Source organism: Bacillus rossius, chromosome 6 (assembly GCF_032445375.1).
Source record: "Bacillus rossius redtenbacheri isolate Brsri chromosome 6, Brsri_v3, whole genome shotgun sequence".
In the NCBI taxonomy this organism is placed as follows: Eukaryota; Metazoa; Arthropoda; class Insecta; order Phasmatodea; family Bacillidae; genus Bacillus; species Bacillus rossius.
Genome location: NC_086334.1, coordinates 20317296 through 20342522, shown reverse-complemented (window position 1 = coordinate 20342522; position 25227 = coordinate 20317296). Strand labels below are relative to the sequence as shown.

The 25227-nt window shown below is 36.3% G+C and overlaps 1 protein-coding gene and 1 long non-coding RNA gene across 4 annotated transcripts; one reads left to right on the top strand and one right to left on the bottom strand.

The window, feature by feature from the left end:
• Positions 1-2888: 2888 nt before the first annotated feature.
• LOC134532798 (uncharacterized) lies at positions 2889-5355 on the bottom strand. Its single transcript, XR_010075184.1, has 2 exons — positions 5149-5355; positions 2889-4504 (listed from the first exon to the last, which is right to left on the bottom strand). It is a non-coding gene; the product is annotated as an uncharacterized LOC134532798 (long non-coding RNA).
• A 7157-nt stretch (positions 5356-12512) lies between these two features.
• Positions 12513-17898, top strand: LOC134532797 (short coiled-coil protein B). 3 transcript variants are annotated; one of them, XM_063369667.1, is made up of 5 exons: positions 12513-12577; positions 12953-13065; positions 13184-13309; positions 14684-14770; positions 16747-17898. In XM_063369667.1, exons 2-5 carry the CDS (start codon positions 12993-12995, stop codon positions 16887-16889), a joined length of 429 nt encoding a protein of 142 aa, XP_063225737.1. In that variant the 5' UTR covers positions 12513-12577; positions 12953-12992; the 3' UTR covers positions 16890-17898. The 3 variants fall into 3 exon arrangements, with proteins under 3 accessions (XP_063225737.1, XP_063225736.1, XP_063225738.1); XM_063369666.1 differs by having other exon boundaries at positions 12538-12645; XM_063369668.1 differs by having other exon boundaries at positions 12552-12645; positions 12988-13065.
• The last annotated feature ends 7329 nt before the right edge of the window (positions 17899-25227 follow it).

Genomic DNA, 25227 nt, shown 5'->3' with positions numbered 1-25227 from the left:
GTCGTATAATAATAATATTAATAATAATAATAGCCTTTTGAATTTGTTTCATAATCTTATTTGCAGGATGCTCGATACAATTTCAATGTGCTGAAAGTGATCCTGTGTTAAAAAAACTGTTCATTTTTTTTTTTAAATTTAAACTTTGGACTAAATGAGATCTGCTAATTAAAATTCTCCTTAGTTATCACAGACACGATCAGGTGGTAACTCAATTCTTTCAAGTCACGTTTGGGCACTACATTTTTCTTTTTCAAATGGAAAATCATTAAAAACCCATTTAACCTAGCGGGATGAATAAACAAAAAGAGTCAAAGTTACAAACATAACCCAAGAAAAAAAAAAGGGACATGAATATAACATTTGATGATTTCACAATTTAAATAAACTAAAAAACTAAGTTTTGTGTACATAGTGCATCTCACACAACTATGTAAACCATAATATGGCAAGGTTGAAACAACACTAAAAAGGCTATTTTTAAAGTTCAATACATCCATCCTTCACTGTCCACAGAATTTTGTTCTTTCGACTCAAGTAGCGACTTGAGTGGTGCAGTCCGCTGGGGAATCGGTGGCGGGAGAATGGGGAGGAGATACCTAGGCATGCACAAGTGTTCCATTGGGCCATAAGTTTTGAAAGTGGGAAATCGATGCCACATATTGCATCCGGCAACCAGCATCAATGAAGGCAATATTCAGGCTGTATGTTTGGTCCACTGAAAGAGGCATTAGGAGGGTAATGATTTGAAGACAATGCTGCAGTCAAACAGTACATGTGCAGTTGGCTGCTGGAGCACCAGTCTTCTTTTCATGAAGGGATCAAAAATGGGAGGGGGGGGGGGGAAGTATATATGCTTAAGGAAACTATGTAGAAAAAAAAGGCATTCCACTTGTAGTTTTCGTATATCACCAATAAATCTGTATAAAAATATTCCGGTTTATATTTGAATGACCCTATTATCTAATTCACTTTTAAGAATAATATTGTATATTGTTGCATTCAAAATTTACATTAAAAAAATGACATTGTGACTTACAAAAAGTCAACAGTAAATACAATATTAAAGTTTACTAGTCAAGCCTTGAAATTTTGAGTTAAAATTCAGCATGAATTATTTTTGTGTTAAGTCTAAACCTTTAGACCTCATAAATCATAAATATTTTCTTCAAAAGTTGTTATTTCAAGATCAAAAGTAAAGTAAAAGACCTAGTAATTGTATCTCACTTACACAACTTTAAAGTGTACAAATAAAATCATATATAGTTCTCAGAATGAGTTTCCTTGGCCCACTCGTGTTTCAAGTATACCAGCTTTCTCACATTACACAAGGTAGCACACCACACTTTTCTGATGGTTCATAAATTTTTGTGAAGGAAAATAGTATAAATAATGCTGTAAAGACCTAATATAATTTCTGGTTTGAAGCTAACTACTGCTAAATAAATCTAAAACCAACTGTATAGCTCTTAGAAACATATGTACTATGGAGTAGATGAAAGAATTGGACTGAGGATACCTTCTTTCTCTTCACCCACAAGATGAAACAATTTATATTTAAACACAATGTGGGTAAATGTTCCGCACAGCGTATCCAAGCCTATCCCTTGATCCTAATGGCATGATCCTGAATATATTGATCCTGTGGTACATGATGCTTGCTGTTTTAATTTAGTACATAGAAAGATCCTGGATACAATAATGGGGTGATATAACAATGAATTCTGATGGTATTATCACATCAAATAAAAATCTGAAAGTAATTTTTTTTTTACTTCCTAAAATTATTTTTATTGTAATATTTTTGTTATGTCCAGGATCTTTGATGTACTAAATTAAGACAGCAAGCATCATGTACCACAGGATCAATCATACAGGATCAAGGCTTAAACTTGAGTACGTGATAAGGAACAATTACCCACGTATAACAAGAAGATACCAAAATTTAATTATAACTGAACAAAAAAATAAGATGCAGTAAAGGAATGCTAAGGGTAATGGAAAGTCCTAAATAGGTAATTTCATTTTCTGGTTTATAAAATAGCCTATTTGAAGCATAATATAGATTTTCATGTACACAGGTGAGATTGGCACAATTTTAATTGTTTCGCTATCAACATTTTGCAGAATACTTTATTTTATTAATTTAATTGGAGGTCTATGTGCATTTTAGCAATGCAGTCAGCATACAGAGAGCAAGTGCAATAATTAAAGTTATCATTTTTTGTCTCTGAATATATTATTTTCACTCATTGCAGTAATGTTTGGTTACATTAAAGTTTCAAAAGATATTTAGAAAGTTTTAAATAAATAAGAATGGATGCGATAGTGTACACTGTACAGAAGTTTTATTATTATTTTTTTAAATTTCCACCCACTGGTATTTTCAACTTCTTGCAGCACTGTTTAATCCTAAAAAAATTGTTTCAGATCAAAGTTTTATACAAGTTTTAGAAGAATTGCAATAATTGTTATAGATTTTATAGTTAACTTAATAGAGTAATTAAGAATATTTGTTTGTCCATTAACCCCTCATTATTTTACCCACAGCACCCTTGGTGGTTATCAGGTGGTTATAAAATTTTTTAAAATTGACAACAAATTTGAACAGATTCTATGGTGTGCCTACTAAGATAGTTAGGAGTTTTTTGTCCTCAAACCCTTGTTTTTTCCCACCCCTTAACAGTTATGGCTGGTCATATTCAAGTATGTAGACAAAATTTTTGGTAATACTCCTTTAAGTTATAATATGTTCAAACAGATGTGATATGTTTCATGTTATGGGAGTTGAAGTGATTTAAATGTTTTTCAAAAAATCTTCCCCATTTATACCCCTTTTGTTGGCCTATATCCATTAACAAACTCAACTGAGAATTTCCATAACCATATTTTATGTATTAAGTGATTTATTTGTACAAAATTATGGCAGTTATAATGACAATAAAAATGTGGTACATACACATGGTAACGACTGCAACAGGTAGTCTTTCTTCGAAACATACCTAACAGTACAATTTATTCTAGTCATGAGTTTGCTTTTTTCAGCTAATTTATAATACCTGAACAATTTTAACTTACAAGAAATGTAACACATATTTAGTACTTACAGTTAAATTGATCAATACTACTTTTCACACTTTATTCTACAAATGATATTTAATCCCTACAGTCAAATAAATTAACCAAAAACAATTCATTTGAAATCAAATAACAAAATACTACTAGTTTATAAGATGGTAAGAATTCATTTAAAAGCATGTGTTATTTTTTAGTATGCAGACTTTTTTGGGAGCTGCATGTATATAAAAGCTTGTAACCTTTTAATTTTATTTTAGATATTTCAATTTTCTCATGTTACTCAATACATGTATGTGTCCACTGGCTTACGTAAAACACTTTTACATACATAAAAAACTTTTGTATAATTGTGCGCTGTGAATACAGGTAATCCTGAATGTTCTTATGAAGTGACATCCAATTTTAAATATCATTTAATTTAACACAATAAATCAAATGAGTGGTTGTAACTTATAATGAACACAAAAGTAAGAAAAAAAAGGCCACACGGCAGAAATGGTAGTTAAAAAAAAGGTAGAGGGCTCAGTGGAATTTCATTACATTTACAAATCGGAATACTTTTGTAGTTTATAATGTAAAAAAAAACCTTTATACTGAATAGTTATTGAACATAAAACATCAAGTAAAATAAGTTTTTAAGTGTGGATGTAGAACTTATTGAAGGTTCAATTGCATACTATACTACAACTTACTTTCTAACTAGCTGTATATACATCACATGAGCATAGGTTATAAATATGTTGAAGATCAACATTTTAAATTTTCCTCTACAATTTATGGTCAGCCTTGCTATGTTTAAACTCGAATTACAATTCTTTGAAGAGAGTGGCCCAATCCCATGTATTGTGACTTTTTTTGCAATGTGATTCAAGGAATTGGACTGATCGGAAAAAAATGTTAAGGCAACAGATAAGGGAAACAGTAGAGAACTGTGTAGGAGGTTTAATAAAAAAAAGTATCCCGGTCACCATACCAATCTTTAACATCAAATAAAAAGTGTGAAATACCCCACACATATATGTTTGTATGCGCCTGTACAAAGGTTGTAATGATGGACTGCATGTTGACCAATAATGTTAAATACTGCTTCATCACATGTAAATGCTACCTGTGAATAACAAAGGACCTTAGAGGCAGGTGAAAATATATATCTGCACAAGTAGATCTTACAAGTTATGTTATGTAACATAAACATTTCACCTATATTTGGCAGCATTCTAGACATAATAAATTATAACAATAGATCCATACTTCACTGTCCACAGAATTAAAATATGTTGTAGCAGCACCACGATTCAATTTGATGCAGTCACATGTAGTGAAAGCTCCAATATCAAAATGTTCGGAACATACATATTTAGTTTTAAATGTTTCAGCATTACTGGCATCAAGGTCATAGCCAATTGCAGCAATCCACTTCAATAACCTGGAAACAAAACAAAAAAATTTTATAGTGTGAGCTAGTACATACTTAAATCAGTATTTCCAGATTATTAGCTAGCATGTAGCATACTATAAATATAAGGTATAAACATACATGTATTTAATTATGTGTATTTAGTTTAGCATTACCACTCAATGAACGTATATATTTCAGAGGTAATGTTTTATTATTAAAGTGCTGTAGAGTGTAATAAATTTGGTGGGTTTCTCTTAATTACGATATATTAATTTTCATTGAATCACATATTGTATAAATAATATAAATTCAGTAACACAAAACGATTTTTAGGGTTCATATCACAAATCATTACATTTAAATTACTGATTTATGGTAATTTTACTAAGCCCATACTATCCCCAAATGGGTATATGTATATATATGTGTATACATATGTGTGTGTGTATGTATATATATATATATATATGTGTATATATATGTGTGTGTGTGGGTTATTAAAAATAAATAAATGATTATACTACGTAATTACAAAATTATTATGTGCGCAAATTCAGGTCTCGATAATATCGCTCTATAAATCCTGTATAATAAGCCTTAACATAAATGCCTAACCCTTAACATGTTAAACCACTTATTGTAATTTTTTTAATATAAACATCAGTACTCACTTGCTTCGGCTTCATGGAAATCTGAATGTTGTCACATCAGGATTAACAGTAATACTGTTCCTGCACGAAGACACAAAACATTGATGTGTATTCACAGGCATCTTCATCGGCTTCTTAATTCACAATCATATAGGAAAATAATTCAAAATGATAAATCAAACTCCATTGTAAAATCCATCTTTCACTCGACCAAAATCTACCACAAACCGAAAAAAAAAAGAGCGACTATAATGCTCAAATCAATCTGTAAACGAATATTACTGCAAAAAAAAAACAATTTTTACAAATCAACTGTTTTTGAAATCAAAATAAATTAATATTACACTATATTTATTGCATTATTAGTATTTATTGCATAAATTTAGTTTCTTATAAACATTCAATTGACATTTGATTATGAACACTAACGCTACCTATGAATTTACAAAAGAACTAGGTCAATCTACTAGCGCTATCTGTTGTGCAGATTAAAAATAGTATCTGGGTACATAATGGCCTATTAGAGTTGCCACCCCCTGGACGAGTCTACCTCTGATGAAAGAAGTTGCCAAACTAAGCGAGACCGCACAGGGCTTGCTTCCCGCAGAAATGTGCTATGTGCGAAGGAAAACGCCACACCATGTCTCGGGTGTGATCCTGTTAATGCAGAAAGTTGTCATATTTTAGGACATAATTAATGTAGTGAAACCAAAGTCTAACATTCCTTGATAAAGAACATTAACAATCGGAAATTGCCGTTTCAAACCTAATCGACTTCTGATTTGGCAGCAGTTGTTCGCTTTGCTGCAATGCGTCACTCCGAACATGTACATTGTCATTCCGTTCGCCACGTATATATTACTGTTAATCAGCGAGATAGTATTTGAGTGCAGAGGGAGCACCGATAGGTGTCGTCAAACTATAATCCATTATCTCCGATTCTGTTGCCCGAACGATTTTCGTTCTTGCACCTTCATTTTCCCCCTTTTTTTATGTCATGTATTTCCAACTACACAACAATAACTTCATGTCGTAATTCCGTGGGCAGTATCAAAGTTCATATCCTAGTTCTAGCGGAATACACCCACAAGCAACACCAATGGCAGCAACGCTTAAGGGTTAATGTGCTAGTGTGTTTATTTGTTTAGGTATATTTTTTGAAAGAAGAAGGATGATGATCCCTGGAGCACTTGCTTCAGTCCAGCTCAGGCCCCTTTCGCGGACAGACCCTTTTCTGAGAGCAACAGAATTTCCTTCGTATTCACTGATTGTTAGTTACAATGGTTGTCGTCGTCCGTCCGAAGGCCATAAAGCCCGGCATCCACCCGCCAGTATGAAACCCCGCTAAAGGAACGCAACCCTAGCCCAAGTCGCGTGAGTCAAGCGAGCCGTCGACGTCGGTGAGTGTTTAAACAGATTACACCCTTATGCCAACACCACCAAACAGTTCTTATGCTTCATTAATTACTGTGAGTAATTAAGTGATTTTTAATTATCAAAACAACCATTAAGAGTGAAAGTGCGTCGTAGGGGTGCAGCGGTTTTCCCCGTAGGAAACCGCAATTAATAAACGTTCAGAACATCCCTTGCGGCCTTCCGCCAATAATTAACCACAGCATAAATCAACCTAATTCACCTCCCTGTTTTCACCTGCAAATAGCCACTGGAGTAGTCAACAAGTGACAGACAGTCTCCAGCTTGACTTTCTATTTTCAAATATTATTAATCTCAATTTTATTATGTATTATTATTATAGGCATTCCGCCAACTAATTTAGACAGATGTCATTAAGTTACGAGGGTTCTAGAAATAATAATGTCTAATTGTAATCATAAATTTGGAATAACAGCACATTTGAAAGTTCGGCGCGTCATGACGCTTCCTCCCACCCCCCCTTCGCCAAAACCGCTCACAAGCCGGCACAAAGCGGCAGTAGAGTTTTACTCACGGGCCGGGGCGGACGTGTGATCCCACAGGGAGACTTCAACTTTTGTGCTTCTGATTCTTCGTACTGGTAAATATTATAATTCATTAAAACCTCTTTTTCCTCTCCCCGCGTGCACCCGTGCCTTTTTCCGGTGCAGGGCTTAACACGGCCGCGTTAATTTTTGCTCGTCGCGCAACAACGGTTCGCGACGCAGTCACTTTACGGTCCGGGCCGACTCCCGCGAACAGAACTTAATATAATTCGTCGAGCAGACGCCTGCCGACTAGAAAAATTAAAGACTTGTCTCTTAATATTACCTTCGTGGGCCCGCGACTCACACAGGTGACCCCGGGCACGAAGCTGGTTCCAGTTCATCACGGGAGTGGCCGTTAACCCACTCAAACTCTTCGACGACCCTCAAACCCATGTAGGGATCTTGTTTGCAAGTGCCGCAACGTAAAACGTAATTAATTATTCAGTGCGAGAGTCAGCGTATTTGTCAAGTGTAATTGTGTAACTTGTGCCCATCCACACTTTGTGAGATGCGGGATTAAAAACCAGCACCTAAATAATGTTTTCTTTATTTCGTAGACGCCCCCTGAACAGTTAGGAAACAGTCCTCTACACTGTTTAGGGCCAGTACGTATTAAAAGCAGGGACTCCCTTCCACCATCAACAGCCGCCGATCCTAGTGGAACACACAGGGGCAAAAACCCACGACCACCTCGGTTAATACTCAAATTAACCTGGCGCCCGCCGGAGATTTCATTAAGAACCACTAAAACCACTAGGACCGCCCCGGGTCTCGATCACGAGACCGCGGGTGACGGCAGGGTTAATTATCAAGTGCTCCGACGTTTTTGAGCAGGGGACCAAAACCTATTTTATGTAAATTCTTCGCATTGTATGGCACATAGCCAGCAGACTCCGGACTTTCGTTTTGTATTATGATTATGGTTGTACATTTCTAAAGTTTTTTTTCTACGAAGTTTGGTGCAAATTGTGGGTGTTCGTGTAATGCAAAAGTGCACTGTGGAAACATTAAAATAAACAAATCTACCTTTAGAACTGTGAATAGTATTAATTTATTCATTTCTCTGTACTGGGTTAGGGGTGACATGTTCTCCGAGAGCACATCGCTGCACTCCTGGTGGCATGCAAATCCATCTTCCCTGTATTTGCACCCATTTCGGTAGAACCAGCTAGTTATTCGTAAATGAATATAGTTACATCGACTTCGACTAGAGCTGGTGTCGCGAGGCAGGTACTGGAAAAACCTTCCGAGGATCAAGACTGTTTTCCCTGTGACTTTCCAAATTTATGTTTGGCGCCTACCACTCCTGCATCCAACCGCAACCCACTGTACACATCCTTACACCAACACAGTCTGGCTGCTCCCTTCTAGGTCCACCAGTCCCAGACGGGACCAAAACTTGCGGAGATAATCCGCTACCAGAAGGAGATTCACTTCCTATTACACTCAGGAAGCAGCTAACCAGATATTTTACTACCCCTTATACCTGAAGACAGTACTACTTGTGCCTTATCCCAATTTACAATATCTTCTGGGACCCCTCAACCACCCAAAAACCAGTGGTTCGGTAGATGCCTATCAACCTCTCTCAGCAAATAGGCTGGTACCATACATAGGCGTGCGCACGGTAGGTGCCACAGGTGCCTTGGCACCACCATTAGGGTTAACGTAATTTTGATTTTACGAGCAGAAATAATACATACTTACAAAAATCTGTATTATTTCCAAAAAAAAAAAAATATGTTTTCCAATCGTGTCGAGTTACAGATATGTGCTCATAACACTATCAGTATATAAATTATCAATCGAACCAACTATACACACGGAAACAAGCCAGTTGCAATTACTTGTGTTGTACACGCGGGCCGCGGCTACGAAACTTCTGAAATGTAAATACTTCTCATAGTTCTCCTCGAATTACATAGAATGCGTGCTTGGTGTACACTGTTCACTCCACTCGGCAGGCGTACGGAATAATAGCCGCCGTCCGCCAGGGTTTATTTAAAAAAAGAGAGAGAGTTTAGTTAAAAGGATAGGCTTACTCGATGACTTATATGCAGTCGCCGACAAAACATTTTTGTTGTATTCCAAAAGTTAAAACGTTTGCCCACTCTTATTAGTGTTGACGTCGTACCGACCATGGCCTTTAAGCCCGTGCTCCGCACCGCCAGTACCGTATCCCGTTTTCGGAGCGCGCCCCTTGCCCAGCCGGATCGAGTCAGGCGAGCGCCCCGGGCGTGACCCGAATAGACAAAAAACCTCATTAACAGTCACCGCGGCCACTGGCCTTAATTAAAATGCCTGTGACTATGATCGTGTCAGATTAGAAGAAATCCAACTAAAACAGCTCACAGTGAGACAATATGTTGATAAATTTACAGTTGCCAACTTGATGCCACAATTCAAATAATTAAATACTACTATAAAACAGTTGTTAAGCCTTAAGCACACAATTACCAAGTGCTACCTTTTAATTGAGCACCTGGAACGTGTTTTTAGCTTAAAATAGAGCACCTGGAACGTGTTTTTAGCTTATAATAGAGCAAATTAAGTTAATATACCTAAGTTTTTTGACGCCGACTCACAAAGAAGAGAAAGTTTCTCTTCCTTGCGAGGCGGCCATGTCCGGCAGTCTCGAACCACTCCGCGCCGGGAACAGACGTGTGTCCGTGGGCAGCATCCAAGTTTTCTTTCTTCGATTATTTTATTCTGTACTAAATATTTAAATTTAAACCTCTTATTAATTCATAGCTGCCCACGTCGACTCGGCGCGTATTTTACGGAATCGGGCCTATCCCGACCGTCTTCATCATGATACCGCGCTGCATATCGTATCACTCACGTAAGTGTTTCGCCGAATTTAGGAGCCCGCTCATAGAGCCCCCCCCCCCCCCTGCACCCGTTAATGTTCGGCGCTGGCCGTCTCCAGCGAGCATCGACTCGCGTCCCGCGAGACTGCCGCGGTAACCATTAGTGTCGCGTAGTGTTATGTTTTTTCTGTGTAAATTGTGTAACAGCTAGACGTCGCCAAGTGTTGGTGAGAGTGTTTTGTAGCGGGACTAGATTAAAGGTAATTCTCACCAACTCGTGTATACTAATTTTCCGGAGTCTCCCGTCCTCCACACGGCCGAGCGGCCTTCACAATCAAGGGAGAGCCATTCAGGGTAGATTCAAGCCGTGTACCTGGCGGGGCACGCGGGGGCAGAGTACCCACAACCCAACACCAACGGCCTAGTAGCCCGCTAGCCTGGCACCCCTCCGGACAACAAGAGCACCGCGACGCCCGTAGCGCCCGTCAGGTACCCCCCGGGCCTTTCACATAGGTCGGGTGACGGCAGTGTATTTTTATTATTTTAATATTTTACATATTTAAGGTATGTTACAAAAACTCCATTGATTTGTTGATTTTAAAACTTAACATTTGAGAATGTTTTTTCTAGCATTTATTTGGCATCTTCAGAAAACATGTAAGTACGGTTTTTCAAAGCCACCAGCATGAATTCCGTGCAAACAATTTGAGCAATTTACTTTATAGCTCAACAAAGCTTAAAACTGTAATTAGTTTAGTAGTTTTCCTGGTGATTATAACGTTCAAAGCCATAATTTGTCATAAAAAATGTTAAAATTTTTACATCTGTGTATTTAATGTTTTTGTTCGGCAACACCTTAAATAGCACCATTTTGCGCTTTCAAACCCAAATTTTTCCGGGAGAGGGCCCCCGGACCCCCCGCTTTAGGCTCGGGGTCAGTGAATGACAAGGCTGTTGTGTAATCTGGCACCATCAATACTGAAGTCCTGCGCACGCCTATGGTACCATAGCTGTTAAGCCGCTCACATTGGCTTTTCAAGGGGCTCGGGAACCTCCCAAGCCTGCTCCAAGCAGAGCATCAACCACTGCTGCCAGTCCCTCCAAATCTAGTCCTAGGCCAATAAGAGAACCTCACTTCAAAAGTACCAATCCACACAATCACAAAAATTTGGTGATATTGTGGGCTTCGGACTATTTTTGTCTGCATACTCAATCCGGCTGGTGGGACCACTACTGGCCATCAGGATGCAGGAGTACATCGTCAAACCTTAGATATTTCCCGACCCCCTGATCTGGTTCAGGAGGTTTACAACAGAGAAGGCCCACCAGTTATGCACCCAGACCCCTCCATTCCATTAACCAATGTCTCATCTCTGAGAGACAAGCTTTTGGGACCCAACATCACCAATGGTCAGCAGTCGAATCCCCCAGAAACCAGAAAAGCTTCTCTTGCATCTGCCTGCAGATTCAGCCCTTTTACAATTTCTGGTACCGTTATGACAAGTGAGATTGCTTGAGGCCGGGTTATTCCTGGCAGAGTCCTCTTTTGCAGATCTTTCGATCACTCATCGGTGCCATGTGGTGGCAGAGGATTGCCATAAGTGCCAAGAAGCTATATCTTCACATCAGACAACCTTTTCTGTGAGTCTTTTGGGTCATGTCTTGGATACTAGAGCTGGCAACAGCTCCAACTTCTCAAAGGACAGTCATGGTTAGGTGAGACCATCGCAGTATTTTGTAGATGTAAGGGTGTTCTCACGAGCACTATCATGTGAGCCATCGATTGTGTGCTCTGTTTACTGCCATCCGTGTTCTTGGCATGAAGTCGTCTCCAAAGGTCAGTATGGGTCAAACGATCCACACCGGCATCCGCCAGGGAGGCTCTTCTAGCAGATTATATCGATGGTTAAAACAAAAAACGGCCACCTTTAACCTGAAAACATCCATTACATCTCCACAAGAGCCGGAGATGTAGCTATATCAAAGAAAAATATTTTTTAAGTGCTAAATATGTTTTCAACTTAATAATCTTTTCGTTTTTTCCCCAGTTCATTAATGCACACGAGGATGTGATTTTTTTCCTCCCAGGTTCATGTAACTAAAACAAAAGTTTGGTTATGTTAGGTTTTTGACATTGAAAATAATCTACAATCCTATTAATGTACGAAATCTTGTGAAATTGAGTTTGTTGGATTGTAGGCTTTCTATCGAGAACAAGATGAGAACTTATATATATATATAGACAATACTTTGAAGCTAAATGCTTTGGATGAAATTTAATAAGCCAATCTTAGTAGTGTAGTCGGTTGGACGCCGGTTTTCAGTTAGTGTTGTTCTGGGGCAAAGATTATCCACCTACGGTCAAGTGTTGTGTAATTCATGGGTGAAAATTAGAAAAATATTTGATTTAAAAAGATAAGATAATTAGTTATGATTGAAAAACTGATCTGTGGTAGTTAACGTGACGTAAGTAGTAAACCATATAATTTGTATATAAAAAATATTTACAATACAATATATTGGCTAGTCATTTTTTTTCCCCAGAAGTATTCCGAAAGTATCAGAATATGTCGGTAGGAATACTGACGAAATCTTTGTATTCGTTTAGAATTTGTAGGCAGTATTTCCAATGTAGATATCGGAAATAGATACTAGATTTTCTATACGGCAGACAAATAGGTACGCAAATGTCAATTTTTGTAATGCGTGTGGTTTATACTCCAAATGTTTAGTAGTAGTTGTTTAAGGTAAAGATTGAAATTCTTTACTGTTTCATATTCCTTTCTTGTCTTAGTTATTTGTACATTTTTAGTTAATTGTATCCAGCAATTTTTCAATCAATAAAGTTTAGTGCAGTGTTACAGCCCGAATTTGTTGTCATTTATTGCACCATTCTGAAAGTGCTTGCGGTGTTCAAAATGTTTTATGTTCTTTTTTCTCTTTTTTAGAACATATTTATGGGCTATATTTATTCTTAGGCTAGGTATCAATATTTTTCATTTAGCTGTAGTTATCAATATTAGTTTTTAAGTAGTTAATGATTTTTATTTTCAGTCACGATATTTGAATAAACTTTTATGCCCGATCAGAAAAAATGGCCCTTTTAGTTGGTGCGAAAATCCAAGAGGATATTAACAACATCCCGTTGGCTGATGATGATCCGCAAGGTGGGTTTAATATGTGTTAGTGTACAGTTTGGAACAACAGAAGTAGTGGCTCTATTTGCTTGGGCTAAATAACTACCTATGATTTCGCTGTAGTTTTGAAACTAATGTATGTGTGTAGTCATAATCCAAGATGACCCTGAAACTGCAGAGATATCACGTGCCTCTGAGGACATGATGCGTGGCCGAAGTCTGGACTCCATTCCTTCAACTTTTACAAATGGAAGCAGCAGTCCTGGACCAAACAGTATGTTAGATATGTTTTTATCATAGTAGACTAAACCAATGAATTAAATGAACATGGTTTTGAAATTTAAAAAAAAAACATAAAAAAGTTTAAACTTAAATTTTAATGCATCCACTGTACCCGAGGTGGGGTAAGCAAAAGGTATGTTTAGGAACCCTTACATAAAACACACTTGCACAGAAAAAATATAAGAATGATATATGGTAAATAAAATTTAATAAAAAAAATTATTTTTTGCTTGTAATTATAAAAATGGATATAACTTTTGGTAAATATGTAGTTGAGCTGTATTTGCGAAAAAAAATGTTAAGAATCCGAAAATACTTTTATTAGATGCTCTTCAACTTCCTCTTTTCATTAAAAGCGGCGGAGATAAGAAATTCCAAATTTTTAAATTTCATCACAATTATAGCAGTGCGTTCATGTGGCTTTCACCATTGTTTCTTGTTTACGAGCATCTATTTTTTTTATTGGATAATGATGTCACGTGATTGTTCGTGATGGACCAGAATTCAAATTAACCAATACGTGATTATTTACTTCCATTTATTGTTTAAAACGGTGTTAAATTACCGCCTCCAACTTAGGCGAGTTTTTAACGTTTCTAATTTTAAAGTCTTATTTTTTATTGTTACGCAAGTAATAAGTAACAAAAAAATTTTACGTAAGTTGTTTCTGTTCATCCTTTGTCCTGGTTTGTTAGGTCAGGTCAGTTAATTATAAATATTTTAAAATTAAAGAACCATTGAAATAATTTCATATTATTTCTAATGTAAGCTTAGTTTCAAAGTATTTATAATGTAACTGACCTGACCTAATCGACCATTTTCATTAATTAGGCATTCACAAACACACGGCAAAATAAAAAAATGGCGACGGTCGAATGATAAACACAGGTCTTGTATGCAAAATAAGAACGGCGATATCTCCTAAAGTATTTGAAATTTCTTATCTCCGCTGCTTTTAATGAAAAGAGGAAGTTGAAGAGCATCTAATAAAGGTATTTTCGGACTTTTAACATTTTTTTTCGCAAATACCGCTCAACTACATATGATGAAATTTAAAAATTCGATATCTCCTAAAGTATTTGGAATTTCTTACCTCCGCCGCTTTTAATGAAAAGAGGAAGTTGAAGAGCGTCTAATAAAGGTATTTTCGGATTTTTAACATTTTTTTCCGCCAATACCTCTCAACTACATATTTACCTAACTTTTTTGTTAATTGTAAATTGTTAATTAAACAGAAACTGTTTTTTTATGGTTGCTACATGCTTAAGAAGCATTTTGTCATGTCGTCATTGTGAGGAGGTGATGCGAGTGATAGGCCTCACTTCGACTAGGTTGTTTCTTGTGATGAGATTGGATCATGTTGCAGGTTTGGACCCGGACATTAGTCCTGATGAACAGGAAGAGAAGGCTCGGCTAATATCTCAGGTCTTGGAGTTGCAGAACACCTTGGATGGTAAATTACACCATTGGCACTTACTCACTTAGTATTAACTGCATCATTTAGAGATTTTTTCGTACCACAACCAAATAGAAAAAAAATTAAAATATTTGTAGTTGTCAAGCACTCTGGTTTAGCAAGTCTGACACACATGCAGAGAGATAGTGTGGTTTAGGGATTTCTTAACACATGGTTTTTTTTTTTTTTTTTTTTTTTTATGGGTAACATTATAGTTCTCTGCATATGTCTTTTGGTAGGAGAATAATTTTGTGAATGGAACTGTGTAATCATTGTGCTGCCATTTGTTGAAGTCTGATATCGTGTAATGATAGTAGACCCGCGTAATTCACCCATATATATTGCTTTTGTAAAAATCGCAGCATTTACATTGCAAATAGGTATTAAAAAATAAAACTTCATAATAGAACAGCAATACTTTAATACTTTATTATAATTTATTTTTGAAAATAAATAAACTTTAAAAATATGTTAGAATCCTGAAATTACAATTTTGATAACCTTGGTTAACTTTGAAATGTAGATATAGTGCAGTGTTCATTAAGATGTAGAGACACAATAAATTGTTAGCTTGCTTAAAATTAAACACCAAGAAAAGTAAAATAATTTTTGATGAAGTTTTTACTGTTAAATCTTAAATGTTTAATCAGCTCAAAAAAGGGTAAATTTGTCAGTAGGAAGTATTTGCAGTTTGATTTCAGTCGTTAGAGCAAAAAAAATGTACTTTGTGTTATAATGTGTGTTAAAAAAGGTTTGAGGTTAATATTTTAGTAATGCCATAGTAGTATAACTTTTAATATGTGTACCTAAGTACACACACACCCTTTTTTTATTGTATACCAAGTAGTTCAATTATAATACATACTTTCAGTCTTTATTTTAACCCTTTCCTGCCTGGCGGTACTTGTGAGTCCCACAATGTTTGAAGCCCCATAGAAATAGTGTGTGCATGTTTGAAACCACATGCTGACTGTCGGGACCTCTGGGTCCTTGTATAGCTCCGCTCTGCCAGTTGTCGAAGAAGTTCGATTGACAGCCAAGAGGTTGCAGCACTAAAACTGCAGCACTGCACCAGTCTGGAGCGCCCTTTTTTTTGTTTGTTGAGCTGGACATATGATAAATGCCTGTCAGGACTTAAAAGTCCCATCATTAAAAAAAATATTAAATATAAATAAAAAAATTTGGAAAAATTTATGGCCTCCTTTTATGCCTACTTAAATATAAAAATGAAATAAAAATTACAAAATTCAATTTTTTTACATTTCTAGGCAGGAAAGGGTTAAAATAAGTATAATACAAATACTTTGAATATGTATGATTTGTAAAACTCAGACATGCGAGTTATTCTGATTTGCTTGGGAGGGTGTAAGGGGTAGGACGTATTGTTATATCTTTAAATAATGTTTATACTGGGATTAAGTTTCCTTCCTGTGGAGGGGAAACCTTTCCTCCACTCCCCCCCTCCCCCTGTTGGTCCAGCCCTGTTAAAACTTATAATTTTTTGGTGTGTAACATCTTGGCTCTCAGCACACGGCATTTGATGAGAGTAATTTCGTGAATGCGACAGAAGTAAAGGAACGGAAATGTGTAACAACCATGGTGCTGCCATCTGTGGCGTATGGCGTGAACCAAAATTCACGAAGACAATGGGAAACACTATAGTAACTGTTTAATTAATTTTAAAGAGATGGGCAGTATATTTGTAAAATCTCTTGTCGAAAATCTGGTCCAAAGCAGGGGTTTAGTATTTTCCTGAAGTCTTTTTTTACTTTTATGGGAGCCAATTTATTATATATTTTTAAATTTTGCTCTGCAAATCAAATGTTTAATAGTCTACGTAGCTGCTCGGGCGAAGTTTTCTAGCGTCTGGTGCAGAAACAATGTGCGAACCACGTCCAGGAATGTAGTTGGAAAGTACCAAATGCGTGGGTGTTGCTGTCCCGCGAGGCCCAGTGCTGTCGTGTGTGGCGCAGACCTGTCGCAGCGCGTGGACAGCGTCAAGGAGGAGAACCTGAAGCTGCGCTCGGAGAACCAGGTGCTGGGGCAGTACATAGAGAACCTGATGTCCGCCTCGAGTGTGTTCCAGTCCACCTCGCCCAAGACCAAGAAGAAGTGAGCAAGTCCTGCCGCTGATGTCGCTTTCATCCGCGTGCACAACAGTAACTTGTTTTGGTTCTCGCTGCTTTCTGCAATGGTCAGCTTTCTAGTGCATTAGATACAAGTAAAAATTAATTCCTGCTGATGCACCAGGCTGTTTCCAATCTGCAACCTAAGAATCCGTTTGCTTATTTTGTGTGAGGCAGGAGTTGGAGCCCTAATAATAATTTAAGTGATTTATAAAATACATGTTGAATGTTAAACTAATGAATAGTGTGAGAACAGCACAATATATCACAATATGTCTACAGGGAACAAAGTATATTGTACTGAAATTGCTTTTTTTTGTTTTGGAGCCAGGAGAGATGGTGATTTGTCACACTGTACTGATTGTGTTACACTGGGTATTATTATTAATACGTATTATTGGTTTGATAGGCCTACCTTAAGATGTGTGTTGTCGTAAACATGTGTTTCCTCCCTTGTTAGAAATTTAGTTGCACATGAAGTGTTTGGTTAGAAACAATTCATAACACTGGTGATGTGTGCATGTTAACTAATTTGTCTAATAATTGACAATTATTTTATAAAGATGTACACTATGAATTCTTAATGTGTTGTGATGCTTTCAAAATCTATCATCTGTTGGGTGCATAATTTTGTTCGGAAATATTAGGTAGGTATATAGCTCAATATCCATTGTTGGTGCATGAGCAAATCCTGTTGGAAGAAAATTAATTTGCTTTAGGATTGTTTATGTGACTGGAGTTGTTGTTAAAAATAAAGTCTTAAAGATTTCAGTAAAGCCATTTTTTGTAAGTGAGGCATATGCTTCTTTCGTAGCAGTCAGTTTCACATGTTTTATTCCACAGTATGCAAGCTTTTACCTCAACATTAATAACCAAGAAAATTATTAAAGTTTTATAATCAATAGAGAATTTTGAGTGTACTAAAAAGTGTGTTTAAATTATTTATTGGTCAAAGTTGTAGGAATCACAGTAAAGGCAATAAAATAAAAATCTGTATTTTGTACATGTTTATTGTAATCCTTCAAAAATAAGTTACTTGTATATTGTGTAATACAGGGAATATTGCACAAAATCACTTTACATACACTCATATTAAAAAAATTACTTAATACTGTCTACATTTTAAATTTTAGTCATGTAGATAAAAAAAGCTTATATCATCATTTTATGATTATCATTATCATTTTATCATTACTCTCCCCAAGTGTCTTGCAAGCAGTGTTTCTTTCAGGCACTTCTCCAGGGGGGCAAAGCCCCCCCGGAGTTCTCCCAGAGCCCCCCCCCCCCCCCCAGGGAATATTCAAAAAATAAAATTGGAATCCATTTTAATGTTACTTGTTAAGGAAAGAAATTCGTTACAGTCACAATCTTCATGTAAATTGATTAAAAACTGGTTCATGGCCATGTCTATTATGCAGTCCCTCTTTCAGTATGTTAAGTTTTTATAAATGATTGCAATAGGTTTGCCAGGCATCCTTTGTTATAGATGCAGTTAGCAGAGTCCAGCATGTGTGTCTCAAGTGCTCGCCCCCACGGTATTATGTTCCCGAACGCACCTCTTTATCTTTGCCCCTTAACTCACACATGTATGGTGGGAATACAATGACATGTTAATTTTTTTAAGTACTGTGAACTAGTTCCGTCACCAGACATTTCAGTATTTTTTTCATCGAACTCTACACATCCGCGTTTTAGCCATGCATTAATTGTCACATTACTCATGACTACGGAAGATGTGCGGAAAGTTTGGGATAACCTATTCGAATAGCAATTTTTTTAAATTCCTTTGCTTTGTGGAATGGAATCGAAAGGCATTTTCGCATGCTTCTTGATCACAGCTTTATATTACTTTAATAGTTATTTCTTTCTTTCTTGTGAATCACCTTATTACGTTTCCACCGCTTATCATTCGGATCGGCTCGGCCCGGACCAGACGGCAGTAATATGAACCCATGTTATCAAATGAAAGGCCGCGCGCTTTATCGGGTCGGCTCGACTTGTCTCGGCATTCTGCTATCGTACGGGGAAAAAAATCGTTTCGGCATCGGACCTGGTTATCTTTTGGAGAAACTCGTTCCGAAGGTAACAATGTACAGAGATGTGGATGCATAAGCATTTCTTTATCTTTCGATTTTCCACGGGGGCCAGAAGAGGGATATATTCTTTCACAAGTTCTTAACATTCTTTTTCCAGTAGACGCGGGTCATTTCCTCCCTGTGCGTCGTGCGTGTGCGTTGAGCTGGTGGTGCGTCAGACGGCTGTTGGTAACGGCAGACCTCGACGTGTAGGCTACTCATTGTTGGCGTGCTAGTGTAGTTTTCGTTTACAAGTGTGTAGTGCATATGGCTTTCTGCGTACTTTTCTGTAAATCTGTAAGTATATAAACACAATAATTAACCAATCCAATGTAAAAATATGGCCGCAACAAAAACTTTTGGATACTAATTAAATTATTCTGTTATAAATCATCGCTTTAACGTTTTGAGTATCATCTTAACATTATCAAGTAATTTCTTTATAATGCATGTTAGTAAACTGTATGTAAAGTACTTAATGAATTCTGATGCCAAGAAACCTAGAAGTAGGTTACGTATTTATAAAATAACATTTGGCACAGTGAAACAAATGTATTGTTAGGAGTTTAGAATTTTAAAACATTCAGTTTGGCATTGCACAAGTACTACCATCTTGGGCTTGGTCAAACAAAAGTGTTTCGCCCAATTATAAATTGCCGGAATTAAAATGATGACTATTAATGCCCCTGATTACAACCAAATCGTTTAACAATAGATAGTGATACTATGAATTATGTTTTTTTATATGTGCTGTTCATATTTAGTGTTTTTAGGTAGTACATGGTGATATTTTGACAGCCTAAAAGAGTCTTTTATTTTTTTTTTTTGTAGAAAAGTGTTTTCTCTCTTTTAGCTACTTCTTAAGTTTTGTCACCCCCAAAATTTTGCCACCCTGCTCATTTATCCACTTCTTTCTGAAAAGTAAAAATCAGTCAAAATGTGTGTGGATGCTGTGCGTGTTAGATTGATATTCTTCACATAATGCTGTTTTAATTAATAGTTTATACTGCCAGTCAGTACCAGACTATCTCCATTAAGAGTTACCTCTTTTGTTTTAGTGACTTCGACATGAAAAGAACAATAGACTCCTATTTTAATGTCGCAGCAGGGCCCAGTCAAAAACCGCGAACTGAAGCAGGCCCATCACCATCAGTCCAGCTGACTGAACAGAAATGCTTTGAAAATGAAAGTGCAGAATTATCCAGTTCGCATCCAGCGAAATCATCCGAAAAAGTAGAACGTCACTACAACAAAAATTGGGAACAGAAATACAGTTGGCTGATCTACAATGAAGAAAAAGGAGGTGCATTTTGTAAACTATGTGAAAACTTCATGAAAAATGATGCAAAGGTTCTGAAAAAAACAGGTGGAGTGTTTATTACTACTCCATTTACATCTTTCAGAAAAGCTTTAGGAAAAGAATGGAAAATTAGAGAAGCATGAACATTCTGCAGCTCACTCAATAAGTGTAGAAATGGAGAACCTCAGAAGACATGCTACGAGGAAACCTATTCATACTCAAATGATTCAACAGAGTGAAAATGAAAGAGACATAAATAGAAAAGGCTTAAAAACTCTCTTGTGCGGCTTGTACTTTTTAGTAAAGAAAGAAATAGCTCACACTACTACATATAACAGCTTGATTGAAGGTCTTCTCGACAAACTGAATGAAGATTTTAGTAAATGGAGAAATTCTCTAAGTGACAGATCGAATTATAGCAGCAAGGACATCGCCTGCGAGCTTTTGGTCTGTATGGGCGAAATTTTGAGAGAAGAATTAAAGGCAACATTAAAACACAAGAAATTCTCTGTTCTAGCTGATGAAAGTACTTCACTACGAAATGAAATGGAGCTCAGCATTATGTTTTAGAGTTGTGGAAGATAAAGTACCAGTGGAAAAGTTCTTAGCAATAGTCAAAATCCCAAATGGAAAGGCAGAAACTATTGCAGATGCAATTGACAAGGAACTTGCTGCTCTTGATTTAAATTATGAAAATATTATTGCCTTTGGATTTGATGGTGCTTCTAATATGGCTGGAAACATTGGAGGTGTAAGAAGGAAGCTTTCAGAGAAGGCGAACAAGGAAGTTATTTACATACACTGTAGAGCACACATCTTGTCCCTGGCAGCAGCTTCCTGCAGGAATAAAAATCAGAAAGTCAAAAGGTTTTTCAATGTTTTGAAAGACATTTATAAGCTGTTTAGTAAGTCACCAAAAAAAGAAAACATTTTGCATGAAATTCAAGCAGTAGTAAATGATCCAGTTCTCAAGATTCCAGAATGTATTGAAGTGAGATGGTTGTCCCACTACAAGGTAGTGAATACTGTCTTAAGATGCTTGAAGTCTATTTTGATGGCTTGTGAGCACATTCATAAAGAAGGAGCAGACCTCGCGTCATTAGCTGGGGGAATTTTGCTGGAAATCAGAAATGAGAGTTTTCTCATAACTTGTCATGTGATGAACTCCTCAGTGCACTCTCTTACCTGAGCAATGCTTTGCAGAGAAAGGATTTGAGTTTGACCAAAGTCATTCCTCTAATTACTACAACAAAACTTCACTTACGAGATATTGCAGACCAGTGTGGAGACATCAACAGCGACTTGCAAAAAAATGTCCGAAGCGAAATAACAGAGAAGTTTGGATCTGAGGTGTGCCTAGTTGCTGATGAAGATTCAAAAAAAAAACATTCAAGGGTATGAAAGAATACAGTGAAAGTGTCCTCCAAGAAATTGAAGACAGGTTCAACGACAAATCGATAGATATCCTGGTATTTTCAAGCCACTTTGACACATTTAAATCATTATTAGAATTAAAAGACAATGATGCAAGTAAGTTTTGCGCACACTTTCCTATGCTTGATGTCGAAGGTGTACTTGCAGACTTGAAATCCTTCCAATTTTTTATACGATCCATGATTCATAGCGGGCAATTCAAATTGGACGAGAGTCCAGTGATAAAACTCCTTGAGGCTGATGTAGGCTACTGCGAGTTACAAAAACTTTGCGAAATTATTCTTACCATTCCTGTGACTACAGCTTCGGTGGAAAGATCTTTCAGTACAATGAACAGAATTTTGAATAAGACAAGATCTAGAATGCTACCGGTAACCCTATTTCATTGCATGATGATAAGTATCGAGGCTCCTGAGATTCCGACTGAGGAGTTTCTTGAAAAAACAGTTGATTTGTATGCAAGGAAAAAAGGTGGTCGGATACGATTTCTGTAAAAAAACAATCAAAGTAGGCTTTAGCATTTAAATATTTAGTTTGTTTATTAACGTTCATTATTTTGTAATATGGTAATTTTTTACATGAAATTGAAGTTTAAAGGTCTAATAATAATTGCTTGACCTAACAGACAAAATTTTTCTTCTCATTCCTTCCCCATCTCTCCCCCCCCCCCGAAACTTTTAACTGCCCCCCCGGGGGAAAATGTCTGAAAGAAAGCCTGCTTGCAAGGTAGTCTGTATCTCAAGAAAACAGCATAACTGAGAAATATATACAGAACCTGGATTTTTCTGAAGTAGCAGACATTTCAATGAGCAGTTGGTTTTTTCCCTGGTTATTCTAGGTTTCTTTATCCATCCTTTGTATAATCGTTAATCTCCAATAACTTGTGTCCGTAAGTCATTAAATCCATTCTTAAGTCAACTACAACCAATGGGTAGGAACAAAATTACCAATATGGTTTAATGGTGGGTTCTGTTTTTAAAACATGGGATTTCAGTGTTATTCTTTTATTTTAAACATTGTTTTAATTCTTATAATGGTGTATATTTTTTCATAAATATGAAATTAAAATATTTCTTAATACTTATTTCACCAAGATAGTCTCATTTGGACTGACACATGATGTATGTATACATTAAATAATTTGAAATAAACATGTCTAAAACAAAACTACATACTCAGAAAAAAAATCTCCGAATTTCTGTGTGTTGAAAAATGTGCCAACATGATTAGTGTGAAATATTCAACTACTAAGAGATGCAAGATGAAACAATATAGTTTTTACCGGTCTATTTATTTATACGTTTAGGTACAAAACTCTTGCTAAATAAACACACACAATAATGAATTGACCACAATTAATAATAAAATATTTGTGGTTTGAAGTAAGTTCTGTCAAATTGCTGATTGATTTCCTGTTTTTAGGTACATTTCAGTGCTAAATGGTGTATTAACTTCCATTTTATTGTATATTGTATTAACATGCTTGGCTATGTTATTTCTGTTTCATCGCAATTCACCATGTAATCTTGTCTCTACCAATTGGGTGATGATCAATCAATCATTCTTATGTTGAAACTTTGAGTGTATGATTAACTAAACAAAATACTTGGTTTAAAACATTTTTATGGGCATATACCATTGCTGGTATTTACTGTATGTCACAGAGAAACCACAGGAATGGACAAGAAAGATCAGTACACAAGCGCACAGAAAAACAAGCCAAAATCAGCCAGTGTCAAATTAGATTCATAGACAGTATGTGGAAGAAATTAGACTAAATGTTTTAAATCAATCGTCCACACTGTAAGAATCATTTAAAGAATTTAAAAATTGAATGCCTTGATTATTTTGGGCAATACATACATGTAATCTTAGTCTAGTTACGATAGAAACTTTGATGTAACAGTTCCATTATCAACACAGTATTTTCGAGTAAGTGGTCACTTGCAGCCAATCAAGATAACTCTGGTTATTTTGCACTTGTGGGAAATATGGCCAACAATGCCATCAGTCAGGTTTTCTCGGTACTGTCATTTCTCACACATTCATTTCATCAATCCTCCATACTCATCTAATCACCTCTCATTGCTTGTTGCGTATTATGACTTGGATACATTAACCATATTTTTCACCCTATTTCTCAAAAGACACTCTTATACAGAATTACCAAAATCATTTAATATAATTTCAAATCAAGGCAAATTTATTTTGTTAATTTTTATGACTTGGTACTAATCAGAACTACTTTTGATATTTACTAAAATATAACCTCAACTAGTATGTTTCTGTATGTGCTATTTATTTTGATGCTTAGCATTATAGCACAATCTGTTTTAATACTCTTTATATAGCTACACTTCAAATTTACCCTATTACTATTACTACTACGATTGCCTAGACAGTAGCAGTCCTATGGGAGGCACGATGGGGGGTGATCCCCTTTCCCCCTTCACATCACACTATTGTCACAAATAAGATAAATTAAAAAAATATTACGTTTCAATAAGTCATTAATGCATTAAAATTAAAATAGACTTAAGAGGCTATTATTTTTAAAATTTTCTAACTCCCCACTTAAGGGCCCCACCTACTCTGGTACACATTCAGTGCACAGAGCTTCATGAAAAACAACTTGATTAGAACACTAATCAAGATATCCGAGTGGGGTTTGTTTACAAAAGCATTTAAGAATTTGCTGAGGGCTGATAAGTAGTTTTATTTCCAGATTGTTTCTTAAACTCTTTTTTTTTTTTTAAGAGTTAAAGTGGCTAAAATGCATGTTTTCAGAGTAATTTTTGTGTATAAAACAACTGTTAAAGATTCTTGAAAGCAGTTACACCTTTACCTTAATTTCTCCGCCATATAATGTTGCGGTCACCGCTAAAGTTTCACAGTTGTCCTACGGACGACGAGAAGACTGCACGCCAGTTCAGAGACTTGCGATTAGAGGCTATACCGCGCTAGAAGCACCAGCGAGTGTCGCGCTTATTGTCCCGCCTCACTAACCCAGATATACCCCTGACAAGGCAGGCCCCTTAGCTGGAAGTTATTACATGCCTACCACCCTAAACACTCCAGTCATCAGCTCCCCTTACACCGCACTCTGTACAAATCACTCCTACTTTTAAGGACTAGTAAAAATTAACTAAGTTGGGACTCTACTTGAAATTAAAAATGCTGAATTCGGTTCTACTAGACTTGACATCAAAATATGTATTTTTATTTTTTTTTTTGTAATTTAATTTATTGCTGATTTGTTTGATATATTAATTTTAATTTTGGGGCCTCAGTGTGTTTACTTAAATTTCAATGTTTGTGGTGTATGGCCATGCATTTCAGTGATATTTAGGTTTTATCATAATTCACCCTGAAATTTTGTTCCTACATATTCATCATAATAAATGCCTTATCAACAACATTATATTAAAAAAAACATGTTCGTTACCTGAGTAAATCAGCAGTAACATGTTAGGAATTACATTTTAAATTTTCAACTACAAGCTAATAAAAAAATCAAAA